The sequence below is a fragment of the Mytilus galloprovincialis genome, chromosome 11 (assembly GCF_965363235.1).
Source record: "Mytilus galloprovincialis chromosome 11, xbMytGall1.hap1.1, whole genome shotgun sequence".
Lineage (NCBI taxonomy): Eukaryota > Metazoa > Mollusca > Bivalvia > Mytilida > Mytilidae > Mytilus > Mytilus galloprovincialis.
This window is the reverse complement of record NC_134848.1, coordinates 53,280,980-53,296,311: the sequence shown is the minus strand read 5'-3', so window position 1 is coordinate 53,296,311 and position 15,332 is coordinate 53,280,980. Positions and strand designations below refer to the sequence as shown.

The 15,332-nt window shown below is 31.4% G+C and overlaps 1 protein-coding gene across 4 annotated transcripts in view; it reads right to left on the bottom strand.

Moving 5' to 3' along the window:
- The window catches only part of LOC143052378 (CD109 antigen-like), a 160,107-nt gene extending 146,759 nt beyond the window's left edge, over nt 1-13,348 (bottom strand). For 2 of the 4 annotated variants that reach the window (XM_076225384.1, XM_076225386.1), the window contains exons 1-10: nt 13,317-13,348; nt 9,789-9,877; nt 8,949-9,109; nt 7,779-7,804; nt 6,695-6,845; nt 5,445-5,515; nt 3,842-3,967; nt 2,737-2,776; nt 1,930-2,014; nt 1,463-1,586 (exon numbers count right to left, since the gene is read on the bottom strand). In XM_076225384.1, coding sequence (XP_076081499.1) covers nt 1,463-1,586; nt 1,930-2,014; nt 2,737-2,776; nt 3,842-3,967; nt 5,445-5,515; nt 6,695-6,845; nt 7,779-7,804; nt 8,949-9,109; nt 9,789-9,868 — 864 coding nt within the window. In that variant the 5' untranslated portion in view covers nt 9,869-9,877; nt 13,317-13,348. The remainder of the gene's footprint in view (nt 1-1,462; nt 1,587-1,929; nt 2,015-2,736; nt 2,777-3,841; nt 3,968-5,444; nt 5,516-6,694; nt 6,846-7,778; nt 7,805-8,948; nt 9,110-9,788; nt 9,878-13,316) is intronic. The other 2 variants (XM_076225383.1, XM_076225382.1) reach the window with 2 other exon arrangements.
- Nucleotides 13,349-15,332: the final 1,984 nt, after the last annotated feature.

Here is a 15,332-nt window from a genome sequence, read left to right as displayed (position 1 = left end):
GTGAAATACTGTCCCAATGAATTAAGCTAACAACGATTAATTCAGATTTAATTATTAGGAACCCTTTTTAGCTTGCTGTTCGATGAGAGCCACGGCTCTGTGTTGAAGGTAGTACCATGACATACAATGGTCTACTTTTATAAGTTGTTACTTGGATGAATAGTTGTCTCATTGGCTTTAATACCACATATTCCTATATCTATAAAATAGTTGTCAGACCACCAATTAAAAATCCCTATCTGTTCAACCAAATTTTGCAATTTTCACAGCTTTCTAAATATTTTACTTTTCTATTAAACTTCAAAGAAACCATGTATATCCTGCATTTTACATGTATCCCCTTTCTACATTACAACTTTCAATCCACGTTTAAAGTCTTATAATGTTGAACACCACAGAAACAACTAAATGTGCATTTACAACAATTTAGAACATGTATTTATATGAAAGCATATTGTCAGGGTGCGACAAGCTAAGAATTCATATTTAAGGCTCTAAATTTGCAATATTTGACTTTTTGCCCCCAAAATAATTGAAATGTGACTACTATTATTTCAAATGATCAGTTCAGACAAAAAAAAATCAATTGTTTTCTGAATTTGGGGTTTCATGGCATTTCGCTTACAGTAAGTACTGTAAAGGCGTCAGACCACCAATAACAAATCCCTATCTGTTCAACCAAATTTTGCAATTTTCACAGCTTTCTTAATATTTTATCTCAAGTTTAACTTCAAGGTAAAAAACAATGATATCCTGAATTGTACATGTATCACCTTCCTACATGCCAATTTTCAACCCACGTTTAAAGTCTTATACGAAAATTCTGATCTTAAAAATACAGGAACAACCAAAATAACTCCCTTTTTTTTTTGGAAATCTCAAACGAGTATTAATCCTGAATTTTTAATGCAAACTCATAGACAACTGAATTTTGCCTAAAAATAGTCTAAATATATTCCCCTTTCACTTAAAGTGTAGTTTCTGCTTTGTTGGTTAGTAAAAGTAAACAATGACACCAAAACCACTATATTGTGTCATAGTAGGGCTACTTTTACATACGTTCTAAATTAGAGGGGTTAATTGGTGGTCTGACACCTAAATACAGTTATGGTTTTTATTTTTTACCAATAGGTAGACTGGTATTTGCACATGTCTACACAATTTGATATAATTTTCCAATTTTTGTATTGCACTATAGTGTTGTTTATAAGGAGAAATCATAATTAGTGTTATTGATCATAAAATCTTCAATATAACCAAAATTTACATTGTTTGACAACTTCGTGCAAAGTTCCAGATATTTACCTAAAAAAAAATAAAAGCTGTTATTTCAAATATATTTGGGAAGGACACAATGACAAAGTAAAAAGAAACACACTTATTGGTGAACATCGAAAAAAGGGTATTAGAAATTAGTGATTTTGATTGTAATTTATGGCACTTATTATTGAAGAAAACATACCCCTATTGTTATATTATATAATCTGATAATTGCTTTAGATCCTTGATAGTTCCATAAACTGTAGGAATAACGTAGGTTGGCCTCTATCTCGACATTACCACTTACTGGTTTTCCATAGCTATATCTGGAAAAAAATACACACTGCCATTACAACGATAGTAAGGAATATAAAATGTTTGCTTATAATTATTTTACAACGTTATATTTTTCATTAAATTAATCTCTGATTCTTAGAAAATATGTCATTGCTTTTAAATCCGCATTTAATTTTACGTTGAACCTCTATGATATGATAAAAATAATAATATTTTAGTACATTTAATATATGAGCACTGAAATTAGTCAAATCATACAGATTTATTCATTTTATAACGACGCAAAATGGTTCAGTTTTTAAATATTTAACAAACATTGTTTTGAATGCAGTTACTAGTCTTTTATCAGTGATTAAAATAACATTTTCATACTTTGCCTCGATAATTCCCTGAACTTGAGAAGCGTTCGTTAAGACGAAGGAAGGAAGATGGACTGTAACTTCAAACTTTGGTAAAACTACAAAAATATATACACCTTTAAGTTGTAATAGAAAGTTCAATATTTATAAAAAAAAAAAGTACGCTACATAAAGCATTATTAACACTAATTAGAAGTGCCATAAAAACAACAGGATCCACCTACCTTTCGATGCACCTGATGTAAATCAATTATGTTTGTCTAAGATTGGGGCATGTTGCACAGTATTTTGTTTTATTTGGTTCTTTAAAGAGATATTTTAGTAATTTTCCGTTTTATTTTGCTTTGTTTTGGTTGGAATAGCTTCCCCATATGGATTTGTATTGGCCCTGTAGTATATTCCAACTTTTTTTCTTCTCGTTGTATTGCCTTGTTTTCGTATTGATATTTTAAGGGGTACAAACAGCCACTAAGTGAAATTATTTTCAGCTTGTCGGCTTGTACTTCTAGATGTATATGCTATTTACTGCGATTGGAATACTGCGTATTGCCCAAACAACTTTGTATCATAAACATGTATATCTGTCGAATATATTTTACTATTTTCTTTTCCAAACAGTTAATTTTTATGAATTTATGATTGAAACATTCCTGATACAATTGCACGATAATGTTACAAATGTCTCACTATTTTACATAGATTTATTGTTAGTCGTCTAGTGCAGCTTCGAAAAAAAATCTAAGCTATCTGGTGGATAGATGTTTTATTGAAAATCATTCCACATTTATTCTTTATAGATATGTTCTATTAAATGTCCTACCGTATCGGTCAACCATAACTGTCCTGTTAGAAGAAACTTCCTATAAATTATTAAGAATACGACATGTTTTTAAATTGCAATTGGAAACCATGAAGTGTATTAATGTATACATATATTAATCTTAGGCTGTGTTTACACAAAACTGTTTAGTACACACGTTTACAATAAGTTGTGTTTAACATGTTTAATGTACACTGGCTTTATATTCAATGTGTTCAGCTCTATACACCTAGTTTAACTAACTTACATGAGATTTGTTTACTCGTTCTCTCTTGTAAAACACATATCATTTAAAGGGTCATTACAACAAAAAGAATTCTAATTTCTTGGATCACTTTTCCTATCCTGGATCCACTGATTTAGCAACAACAAATGTAGGCTAAGGGAGCTACAATTTGATTTGGGTTTGGGAGTTTTATTCAGGCGGGTTAAGATGAAAACGTTTGTCCTGTCTTTTTTAAGTCGTTATCTTTGTGTTGCCTTTCTATTTTTCTCACTATTCAGTCCTGCCTTTTTTATTAGTTTATCATGATTTGTTTTCTACATAAATTGTAATCCTGATTTATTTTTGCAAAGTATATCATCCTTCCTTTTTCTTACTCAAAACTCCTGTCCTGCCTATTGGTTTTAAATTTATCCTAGTTCACCCCTTCCCCCATAAAACTTAAATGGTTGCTCTCTTACAGACTAAGGATTAATATATTTAGAATATTGCAACAACTAAGGATTGCTGCTTTTCTATCTAATATCTTTATTTCTAAGTAAAGTGAGTTAAACCGGATCTTAGATAGATATCAGACAATAAATTTGGTAAAGAACTTTATCAATTATATTACAAAAACGTTTCTGCTTTAATTAAACATGGTAAAATACATATTCTGAATATCTTGTTTTGTGTACACTTAACCCACACAAGGTATACATGTACGTTGATTTAAACTACATGTACACATTGAGGTTTATCAATCGGGACGTAATTGTGTTTAGGTTACGTATGAATAATACTTACACAACACCGAGTTTGGGTCAATGTGAACACGGCCGTATATCTTTTAAGTACACAGCATGTATGTAAATATATAACACATTAACATAAGCAACATACGTGTGATGATGTCTTAATTGTCCAGTCACCAAGTACAGGGTTATCTGTCATCACCATGGAACCAGTATAAACTCCACTGTCATGGCTGACATTTCGCCACTGTTTTATCAAATTTCCTTTAGGATCCTGAGAAATTATTTTAAAATCTATGATTATTAATATCTAAAATACGTGAATCACTTTAATCAAGACTTGTATTGTCACTTTTAGATTCATTCACTCATGGTATCACCAACTAGATAGTCAGTACTTCAGTGTTAACTTCAGTTATCATTGATATGTTCATAGTAATAAATAACCTGTAAACAAATCTTTGAATGTTTGAAATACTAATGCTTTTCTAACTCAGGGATAGATTTCCTTAGCTATATGAGTTTATAAATACAATCTGGTAAACAGTTATTGCGTGTATTTTGTAATTGCGATCGTGTAATGGTATACGTTACGGTAACATTATTGCTCAATATTGATAGTCGCACAGTAGCCGATGATTATCAAATAATTTTTGTATAGTTTCAAACTATCAAATATTTCAATGTGTTATGGTGTAAACAATTGTTAGATTCATGAACGTCTTCGATATATGGCTTTGTGGATACTATTTTTCGTTCATGTAAAATAAAATGGGTTTTAGTGGATATTGATTTTGTAGCTTTGCCTAGGTCTGCATATATGTCAATAGAAAACATACACTTCGTTGACTATTTAGATTCGTGGTTAATATTTACCCATGAAATGCACGAAATCTGGTATATAATGATAATCCACAGTGTATATTCAGTTATTCGTAGCAACAATATCAGCTACCGTTTTTCGGTAATGATATCAACGACTTAATATGATATTAGTACTTGCACAATACGAAAGATTCAATCAGTGCATCAAGAATTGATAATCTTCCAGATCACCTTAGAACAATGGCCTAATTTTAATGTCCTGTTTGAGTTGTTCGTCATTTTTGTTGACAGTCGTTTGGCTTTGGTGTATGTAACTTGTGTGCTTTTGTGAGTTCTTTTTTTCAAGACAATCTGTTTGTGCAAATATTCTTAAAGGCATACCATGTTTCATATATTATATGATCATCTCTCGTAAGCAAGTTAGAGAACCTATAATTATAATTGGATTGCATAGATGAAACAGACATCCAACGAATTGTAGCCTTTGAAAAAGTCTGATAACCAATTAAATTACCAACTCATACATTAAACGAGTGCAACGGGGAGATTAAGAAATATTATTCATTTATTTTGCACAAGTAGATGTACTGCGTTGTGTGTGTTATTAAATTGCAATCAAATAATTTATTGCATACCGTTATATTTTAATTTTAGTTTCTTGTGTACAATTTAGAAATTAGTATGGCGTTCATTATCACTGGACTAGTATATATTTGTTTAGGGGCCAGCTGAAGGACGCCTCCGGGTGCGGGAAATTCTTGCTACATTGAAGACCTGTTGGTGACCCTCTGCTGTTGTTTTTTATTTGGTCGGGTTGTTGTCTCTTTGACACATTCCCCATTTCCATTCTCAATTTTATGAAAGATAAAGTCCTTTTCAACAAAGATGACAACATGACTAGTAGAGTTAAATCTTACAAAACTTACATGCATAGAGATATTAAAAGGACCATAATACACCTTGAGATCGGTGTATAAGGCAAATACTCGAAAGTTAACTGAAATAAAATAAAGAATTATACACATAACATTTGATCGCTAAACCCACTAGTAAATCAACCCACCATTGTTTCTTCTTAAAATATCCTGTACCAAGTCAGAAATATGGAAGTTGATATAAAATAGTCCGTTTCTATGTATGTGGCGTTTGTTTTTGTTTTTGTTTTCAAAGCTCTCCAACTTTGTACTTAATTGGCTTTATACCTAATTTGATATGAGCGTCACTGATGAGTCTTATGTAGACGAAACGCACGTCTAAATAATAATCCTGGTAGCTTTGATAACTTTTTGTAGCAAATCGGTTATTTTGTTGTACTGTTGTTTTTGCTCATATAATAAATACGTTTCCCTTAGTTTTTGTTTATGACCCGCATTTTTTCCGCTTATTCGACTTATGATTATTGAACAGTGGTCAACTACTTTGCCTTTATTTCAACAATATAATTTAAACAGTATACCGTTATTGTCTGATTTTTGTTTATCAGAATAGGACTTATGTTCTAAGACAAAAACTGGATTTGCAAGAGAGTATTTATGTAACTTATATTTTCCCAAAATGAAGCATAATGTGTTTATCTATTTTTAGTCTTAAGTTTGTTATAGACATCGTAATTGCTGAATCACTTATGATGAGAATTCGACAATTCGACCGTTCAAAATCTAAAGAACTATGGGTAGTCTCATTGTTTGTACACCAAATTGAAAATAACGATTCGTCATTGGTTAAATTTCTATTGACAGAACGTTTTCAACCATGGCCAATCACAACGTTTTGGTGTACGCTTTTAAAAATATTACCCAGAAAGCGTAAGAATCTGAAACGACTTATCAACTGTCAAGTTATCAGTAATTATAATTACCTTTGTGTTGTTTAGCAAATATTTATCTGAATACATTTGTAACACGTATTTTTACAATAATTTGTCGATTACAGGATAAAAAAAAGAACATGACTAATTAATGTATTGTTCAGTCGTATTAGAGATATTCAGATCAAATGGTCTACAAGCGTCCCAAGCTAAAACGAATCTACACTTGACTTTTCCACTAGCCCTAGACCTAAAATTTAACTATAATCTTAGCTAAAACCATAAACTGTTTCCTTATCCTTCAATCGAAACCAAACCTTTAGGTACTGGGTCCCATACTATAAATGAATTACCACTATATGTACGTACTTGTTTGTCCTGCTTTGTATATTCCCTTATCAGTTTGGATAAACAAAGATACAGTTCTATTACGGTATGATATATATGTCTCTTCCTTGAAAGACAAGCCTCCAGTTCCTGTTATAATAAGCTTACAAGCTTGTTCCAAAAAATCTGGTACCTAGAATGATATCATATAATAATTATTATAGGATTTGCATATTACGGAATACATTGATATGATTGGTAGAGAGGACTTACGGTATTTGATCTTGCATTGGTCATTTGTCGATAGAAGATGTTGACCGAACTTCTTTCGTTATAAATGTAAACAAGATGGCGGCCATAATAACAACAAAGTTAACACAGTTGTTTGAATTATTATAAGAGTTTTTGCAGTTACTTTTTATCAGATAGCAAATTTCACTGAGCACATATTTTGCCTTATTCAAAAAATACATTCATGCTCAGGCCTATTCAATGACATATATATACAATTTATCAAGAGCAATAGACAAAATTCATAGGGCCTTGCATTTTACCGATGTTACCACGGGTTGGCCCATTATGCTAAATATTTTACCATGAGCGATGGTAAGTGGAAAATATCGGCATAGAGGGCAAACCCGTGGCAATATCAGTATAAATTCAAGCATCCATAAATAATGTCTGTACTAATACGACAAATACGACATTTCTTTTGGATCGAAGTGCTCTGTGTGAAGGGAGGTATTTGTCGTTCCCGTAAATAAACCTACTACTATATTGACGTAAAAGAACGTAGAAAGCTGAATCAATGACAAGACATATGTTTAAACTTTTCACAGTAACGTATAAAGATAAGTGGATTAAATTTGACACTTTGTATATTGAGCTTTTGTATATTCTATGCACAAAATTAGCTTTAAGAAGTGGCAAAAAGTAATTACATAGAAAATTCCAAACTCTTAGTCAAAGCTGATAAAATCCTTATCCAAACATGTGGTTTTGACGTTTTTTGTCTGACAGTCGTTTTCTTTTTCCGAACTTTTATAACTGTACAATGTTAATATGAGCTTTATGAAATGGATCTCTGATAATTGATATCGTTTAAATGATCGTAAATAATTCTTACATGTAGACTTAATTGGTTCGTAGACCCTGAAAAACATGAATCCTGATGTTATAACTGAACTGTCATATAATTGAGTTCTCCCGAAATTCATATTTTTTTATTTTTTTTTGCATTTTCCTATCTTGATGTAACATAATGGCCCATTCCAGTTGATATCTGCTAAAGGGGGTGGATGGTCCTTTATGAAGGGTGTTAAATTTATACATCTTAGGGGTTTTTCATCTGACACGTACACTTATACGCAAAAAACTTCTGAGGGTCTTGCATCAGTAAATATATATAAATAAGTACATCTTAGGGGTTACAAAAATGCCTATGTTTGATCTTAAGGGTGCTTTGGAATGTTAACAGTTTCGTAACATGCATTATCTGGTATTGTATTTAAAATTCTGATGGGTACAATTCTTGCAGTAAAAAATTCTGATAGGTCAGATCATTTTTCCCTTGAAAATCCATCCACCCAATATGAACAGAAACTCTACATCTGATAGGTCTTCATTTTTTAGATGTAATAGGTAGTTTTTCATGATTTTTTTTCTGATACGTACAAAAAAAAATCCCCATCCATCCCCGACTGTCAGATATTTACTGGAATGGCCCAATGAAGTCAACAACCTATTGTAATAAAGATATGAAATGAATTAAACAAATACTTGAAAAGTACCATACAGTTCACAGTTTTGTTAAAGACATTTCAATAAATAGAAGTATGATAAACTAACAAATATCTATGTATATTTGCGTTTGTTATTGTAGCAGTTTAGTGTTTACTATGTTTATTGTTGTTCCGTTGCTTTCCTTTAATAGTTAATTTGTTTCCCTCGATTTTGGTTTGTGACCCAGATTTCTTTCAGTTAAATCGATTTATGACTGTTGAACAGCGGTATACTTATGTTTCCATTATTTAACGAGAACCATAATATTTACAGATACAATGCTTAAAACAAATATCAGTATGTTTGAAAGAATTCAAAACAAATACTTTTCTATAAGTTACAGGGAATATAAAAAGAAGATGTGGTATTATTGCCAATGAGACAACTCTCCACAAGAGACCAAATGACACAGAAAATAACAAAATTTATAGATCACCGTACGGCCCTCAATCAAGTTCATTAGTATACAGAAATTCTGTCTAAAATGTAGTCCATGACCTTCATTATTAATTACCTCTTTTAAATGTTCCTAATGTCTGACTGATAAATGAACTATTTATAGTAGTGACCAATTTAGCTTTAACAGTGACATCACTGGAAGCATTCAATATAGTAACGCTAATATCAAAGTTTACTCCCGGTTGTACTTGTCTAGGTGCTAGGATAAGGTATGAGCTTAGAATACAAATAGGAGTAAATTAATCATATATACATGATATATAAGAGCAGAATATGTAAGTTTACCATAAACCAAATAGTTAGTGTATCACTTTTTATCACCAATCTTATTAATATTGTAGTTATTTTTTATGACTGTTGTGCTCTTCTTGATACTAATCATTTAGTAATGTAACCAAAGATGAGATGACAAATAAATGTACAATATGTTAAAAATATATACACGGCGGTCAATATCAATTTATATGATATTACAATAATGTGTGACATTTGATTTTAAGGAAAACCATCAGTCATGAAATGTGTGCTTTTTGACATTAAGCATGCATCATTCATGAATGTGTGGCTATTGTCGTTAAACTTGCCTTGGATCATAGAATGTGTCACCCTTGAAGTTAGCAACAATTAACTATGAATTGGGTGCCGGTTGATGCTATCAATTTTGAGTTGTGTACGTAACGCTTGACGTTAAACATTCAACAATCGATTTTTATATGTCAGAAATGTTTTCCAATTGGTTAGTAATATCATAGACCTTACGAATAATTCTTGTTAATTTTTTGGAAACAACAAAAACATTTCAAACGTTTTACAAAATAAACAAGAAGCTTTTAAAAACCCAATACCGAAAGGATTATAAAACAAGTATAGACACTTACAATAAAAAAAAACTCACCTTTTAGCATGTCCAACTGACAATAAAGTTACTATGATAACTATATGAAGCATTCCCGATTTTTTCACAATAGTTCTCATATAGAATTACTGAAATAGATAGCATTCAATTCCTTATGGATAATTCCAATTAACACATTATCAACAAGGTGAAAAGAATTGTGAAATATAAATAACCTCGGATAACATCGATAAAGTGTACATCTACATTTCATGAACATTTGCACATGTTAGTAGACTATAATTAGTTATTTAACGTGTATACATGAATATAAAAACAAAATGGATATAGTAATATTCAAAAATGAATAAGAATGTGTATTTCCTGGTATGATTGAACAAAACCATTATGACTGCTCAGTTCACGATCTCTCCCTTATCACTGTATAAACGCTATATATGGGCAGTATTGCTCGCTTAACACATGTGCATTCTAACGAGAAAATGATATTTAATTGTCCTTTAGATTTGCATGCAGAAATCCTAATAATGTTAAATAGAAGAAAAAGTATAGCAGTAGTTAAAGATTTGCTATAAATAAGAACTAAAGTTTTTTATATTTTTAGTTTGATGCCTTTTTGATGTAATTGTTTCGGATGTATAAGGCAAGACTGTTTTAATAAAAAAAAAATTGTCTATGTAGAAATAACATTTAAAAAACGGAGTGCACACTGAATAACCCGAATATCACATTATTTTAAAGTATGAACTTCATTTTTTTTTAAATTTAAGTATGATAATCATCACATATTTACTACTGGGGTGTTGGTATTACTTGATTTATTTCACTTGACTGGGCGGAGTTTATCCGGTTCGATTATTTAAGACAAGTCCATTTATAGACAGGTGTTTTGGAATAAACTCGTTAATGAAGTGCCAGTTATTCATCCCATATCATACACAATGTACACTCAGATCATTTGTATACCCATTTGGTGACACTGATAGGTGATTAGAAATCAATAGAGATTAGAACGGAATTCACCCTTATCATATACATCTTCAAATAGACTGTCTTTATGCAAATTAAAACGTAAGCTCCGCCCGATCAGTTGAAATAACATAAGTAATACCCTCGACAGTTCACACACCAGTGATATTTTTCCGATGTTGTTGAAATAGTTATAAGAAAATGTGGTATGAGTGTCAAGTCCAAGTCCTAATTTATTAAAGAAAAACAATTATTGGTTTAATTACGGCCTTCAACACGGAGTCTCTTCTCACACCAACAGTAAGCTATAAAGGGCCCCTAAAATGACTCATATAAACCATTCAAAGGGGAAAACCAACGATATAATATATTTACAAAAACGAGAAACGACAAACACAGGTGAACCACATCAATAAACGACGACACCATGTTCAAGATATCAGGCTTAGAAATTAATTCGATAGACGCGCATTGTATCTACGCAGAACTCATCAGGGATGATCTTACATGTTTTACTAAATCAATTAAATCATAACAATACGCGAAGTTTCAATCAAATGACAAACATAAAACATATAAAGATTAGCAATATTAACACAAAGGGCAGATAATAGTTTAGAACCCGGAAAAAATTGGCTCGAATCATTTTTAAACCAAGTTGTTCCGTCTATGATCATCTATGTGATGTATGATAGCAAGACAAATTCGTGGACGTAAACTTAGTCCAACAAATAAATCTACATTTGTTAACATTTAGCGTTCATTATTCAATCATGTCAATACCGACGAATAGAGAGCTTGATTGATTCCAATTTCCTCGAATCTATCCACCACTACATATAACGCAAATATAAAACCAGTGACAATGAAGGTAACAAACAGACATACTGTGCTCAAGTATTTCTTAATTCAATTCAATTTTCTCCAGGAAAAGTCTTACTGTAATAATCAATTACCTCATTATGTATTTCTATAACAATATAGTATCATATGTTTAGCTTCTCAAATCTTCCATCTTATCGATACATTTTTTATTCTTTTAATTAAAGAAGTTCGCTGCTCAGTTTCGAGATAAATAACTTTCCTTAACACTAGTATATATTTATAGGGAAATAAATGAGGAATCAAAAGAGCAAATAAAATATAGGGGTCAACGTGCTTGTTTTCGAGATATGACCCATTGTAGTTTTGGCGGGAAAATGTTCTCTCTTGACTTTTCTAAGCTTTATCATTGACCAGTTAAAGTTCTCAAAAATTATTAAAAAATTATTAAGATTTTATGAGATTTTTACAAATGGCTTATAATTAAAAGATTAATAAAAAGAAAAATGGGGGTCCATGGGCAAAATTTTTAAAGGCATTCAAATGGATAAATAAAGGCAACAGTAGTATACCGCTGTTCAACCAGAGGTTTTCGAAAATCTTACAAAAAATCCAAAACAAGACAAACAAACATCCTTGAACGTGTGATGTTTTTTTAAATAACCTCAAGTTTTATTTTGCTTTGTCTTTTCATCATTCGATATCCATATGATATTAATTTGCTGAATAGGTAACTGGAAAAGCAACTTATTTTAGCGAGTAGAAAAATTACGCCAATATGTAAAATATGGATCTTCCTTATCGAACTACATCAAATAAATTAGGAAAAACGATATTCAATAACCGTGAAGTGGAAAGGGTGATACGCGAAATAAAGTATTCGTGAAAATAATTTGGAATACAATATATATCTGTTCCATATTACTTATTTCTAATATATAAACAGTCAATTCTGCTATTAGTGTCTCATCTTTTAGTTGTCAGGTTATTTTCAGTCTATGAGTTTGACGGTCCCTCTCACCCCCTGGTATCTTTCGCCCCTCCTTTTTAACGAAAATCCGTCTTATCAGGTCACCCGTCTCTCGTCCAAGTAATATCTATGCATTTTGAATTTCAATTGACTGTTAATCTCATTTTCTGCTGACGAATGTACAGATTTGACTATAATCGAATAACCTATATATAGCAAATTAATATGATATGGATATCGAATGTTGAAAACTTATCAATCATATTTAAAAAGACAAAGCAAGATAAAAAAAAAAAAAAGGTAGAATATGAACTCAAAACAAAGGGAAACCGGATATGTCGATACAGAACATGTACGCTACGCATAGATAACCACTCAAGCGAATCTTAATTCCGTCAAAGTTCATAATAGGGAACAAGACATATTCGGTATAGTGTAAGATCAGATTAGTGTCATGTCGATTGTGAGTTGAAACACAAATGTATAGTTACGTACAGCAATGTTTTTCTCAGCTTTTATAAAATACAGTGAAACCTTGCTAAACCGAAGTCTGCATAAAACGAAAACCAGTATAAAATAAACATATTTTTTTAAGAACCGTCATATCAAATTGTATGCGTTGTGAATCTGATAAAACCGAACATAGGCCAAAACCGAACAAAATCTGAAGTCCCGAAGAGGTTCGGATTAAACAGATTTCACTGTACTTTACAGGGTATGATCATTATGAAATTCTGATTGACTTTAAAGGTGTAAAATGAATAATTCACTTATTTCTTATGCTTTACTAGATATATATTCCTTACCTTTTGGTTGACATTCAAACACTGATTATAATGTATGCAATACTAATATAAGTCGTGATAAACAGTTCAAAGTTTGAACCCGGAAAATTCTTATCTTATGTGGATTATTTAATGGAACTCGGCACGTTAAAGAAACTTGTTTTGCATATGATTGGCTGTCGAATTTGAACTTACATCTATTGACATTTCCTTGTCTGAACAGATATAGATATAGGAAGATGTGGTATGAGTGCCAATGAGACAACTCTCCATCCAAATAACAATTTATAAAAGTAAATCATTATGGGTCAATGTGTTTATATTATTTAGAAAATTCTCTCAGAATAATCGAAGGTCCAGGAATATAACAGTTTGCCTCACTATACACATTTTAACTTTAGTATGATAAGTGTTATGTAAATAATACTTTAAAAAAAAATGATTTGATATGAACATGATGAAAGTGACCAACTGATAACATAAACGAAGTCAATTATTGAAAAAAAATCCATGAAATACGTGAAATTAAGTCGGCTGAGTCGTGCTATAAATTTATCATGAAACGTTGTGGAAAACCCAAATAATAATGGTAAACTGACAAACTGTTTACACAATTTCCAAAATTTTCAGAAATATTAAAGATGCTCTATGAAACAAATTATTTATCAACTTAAACTTTGAATTTTTCGAAAAATAGGATTTTCTATCCCAGAAATAAATTACCTAAGCTTTCTTTTGAAAAAAAAAATTAAGGAACTTTTGTTCCTCAATTATTTTAACTTCGAACTCTATTATACCTGTTAAACCTTTCTTATTCGAGCGTCACTGGTGAGTCAATGTAGTCAATACGAATATAAGATGAGTTTTTACAACGATTTAATCGATGACCTTGTCTATTGTGTTTTTTTTTCTTTGTGTTTTTCAAGTGATCTAGGGACCTTTCAGTTTCTGCTTCTACAATATCATCTGTCACGTTTCTCATGACTATAATAATTGTGAGAAGGAAGTTCTAATGCAATTTTTATGTTATATTTTTTTTTCATTGGCTAAAAGTTGCCGTCAAATCAACAGTTGACCAGGCGATTTTGAATTGATTGAATCAACAAATGTTCGATTGCTGCAATATCATTAGAGATATAACAATACATACCTCAAATTCGCCGTTTTGATGTAATTTTATCCGAATTTGAATCGTAGAAATATGTAATAACATCCAGTTTGTAAGTTTTCACTTATACATCCTCGGATTTCAAATGTTTAGCTTTGAGCGTTCCTGGTTAAGGTAAGTCAAGTAAAGCGCTTCGGACGCATTTTAAAAATTATTATACGTGTTGTTTTCAATTTTTCAATTGCATGACGTCACGTTTAGCCATGACGTCTTTACGCCAAAATCATTCATGAAGTTCCGCGGAATTGGTTTTGCATGTGAAATTTATACATTTTGCAAGCTTTAACGTATTATTTCTTTTTGTAATGCGTTTGAATCGGAATAACAGTACTGTAGTTGAAGAGTTGCCACCGTCAATTCTGATTTGACGGTCGCAAATCTCCGTTTTTATGTCTACGCTAAGCGTTGCCAGTAAAACTGCATTTGCGACTGTCAAATCGACAATTGGTGTTGGCATCCTTTCAACTACAGTACCGTTATTCCTTAAATAAAAGCAATATCGAACTCCTTGGAGAGTTCTAAACGAAAATGTTCTCATCAAATGGCAAAAGCAAAAAACTCAAATGCATCAAGCGAATAGATAATAACTGTCATTCCTGAATAGGTACAGGTAGAAAATTATGGATTGGACCTGGTTTAATAGCTAGCCAAACCTCTCGCCTGGAAATTTGGTATTCGTGGTGTTCTGTTATGCTTTATACTTGTTTGGCTTTCTAACTATTTTGATCCGAGTGTCACTGATTAGTATCATGTTGACTAAACAGGCGTTTTGGGGTATCGTTTTATAAGCCGGTACCTTTGACCTTATTATAACTAATTATGCCACAAACTATAAACAACAAACCAATTAGAAAGATTGGGTCCTTCAT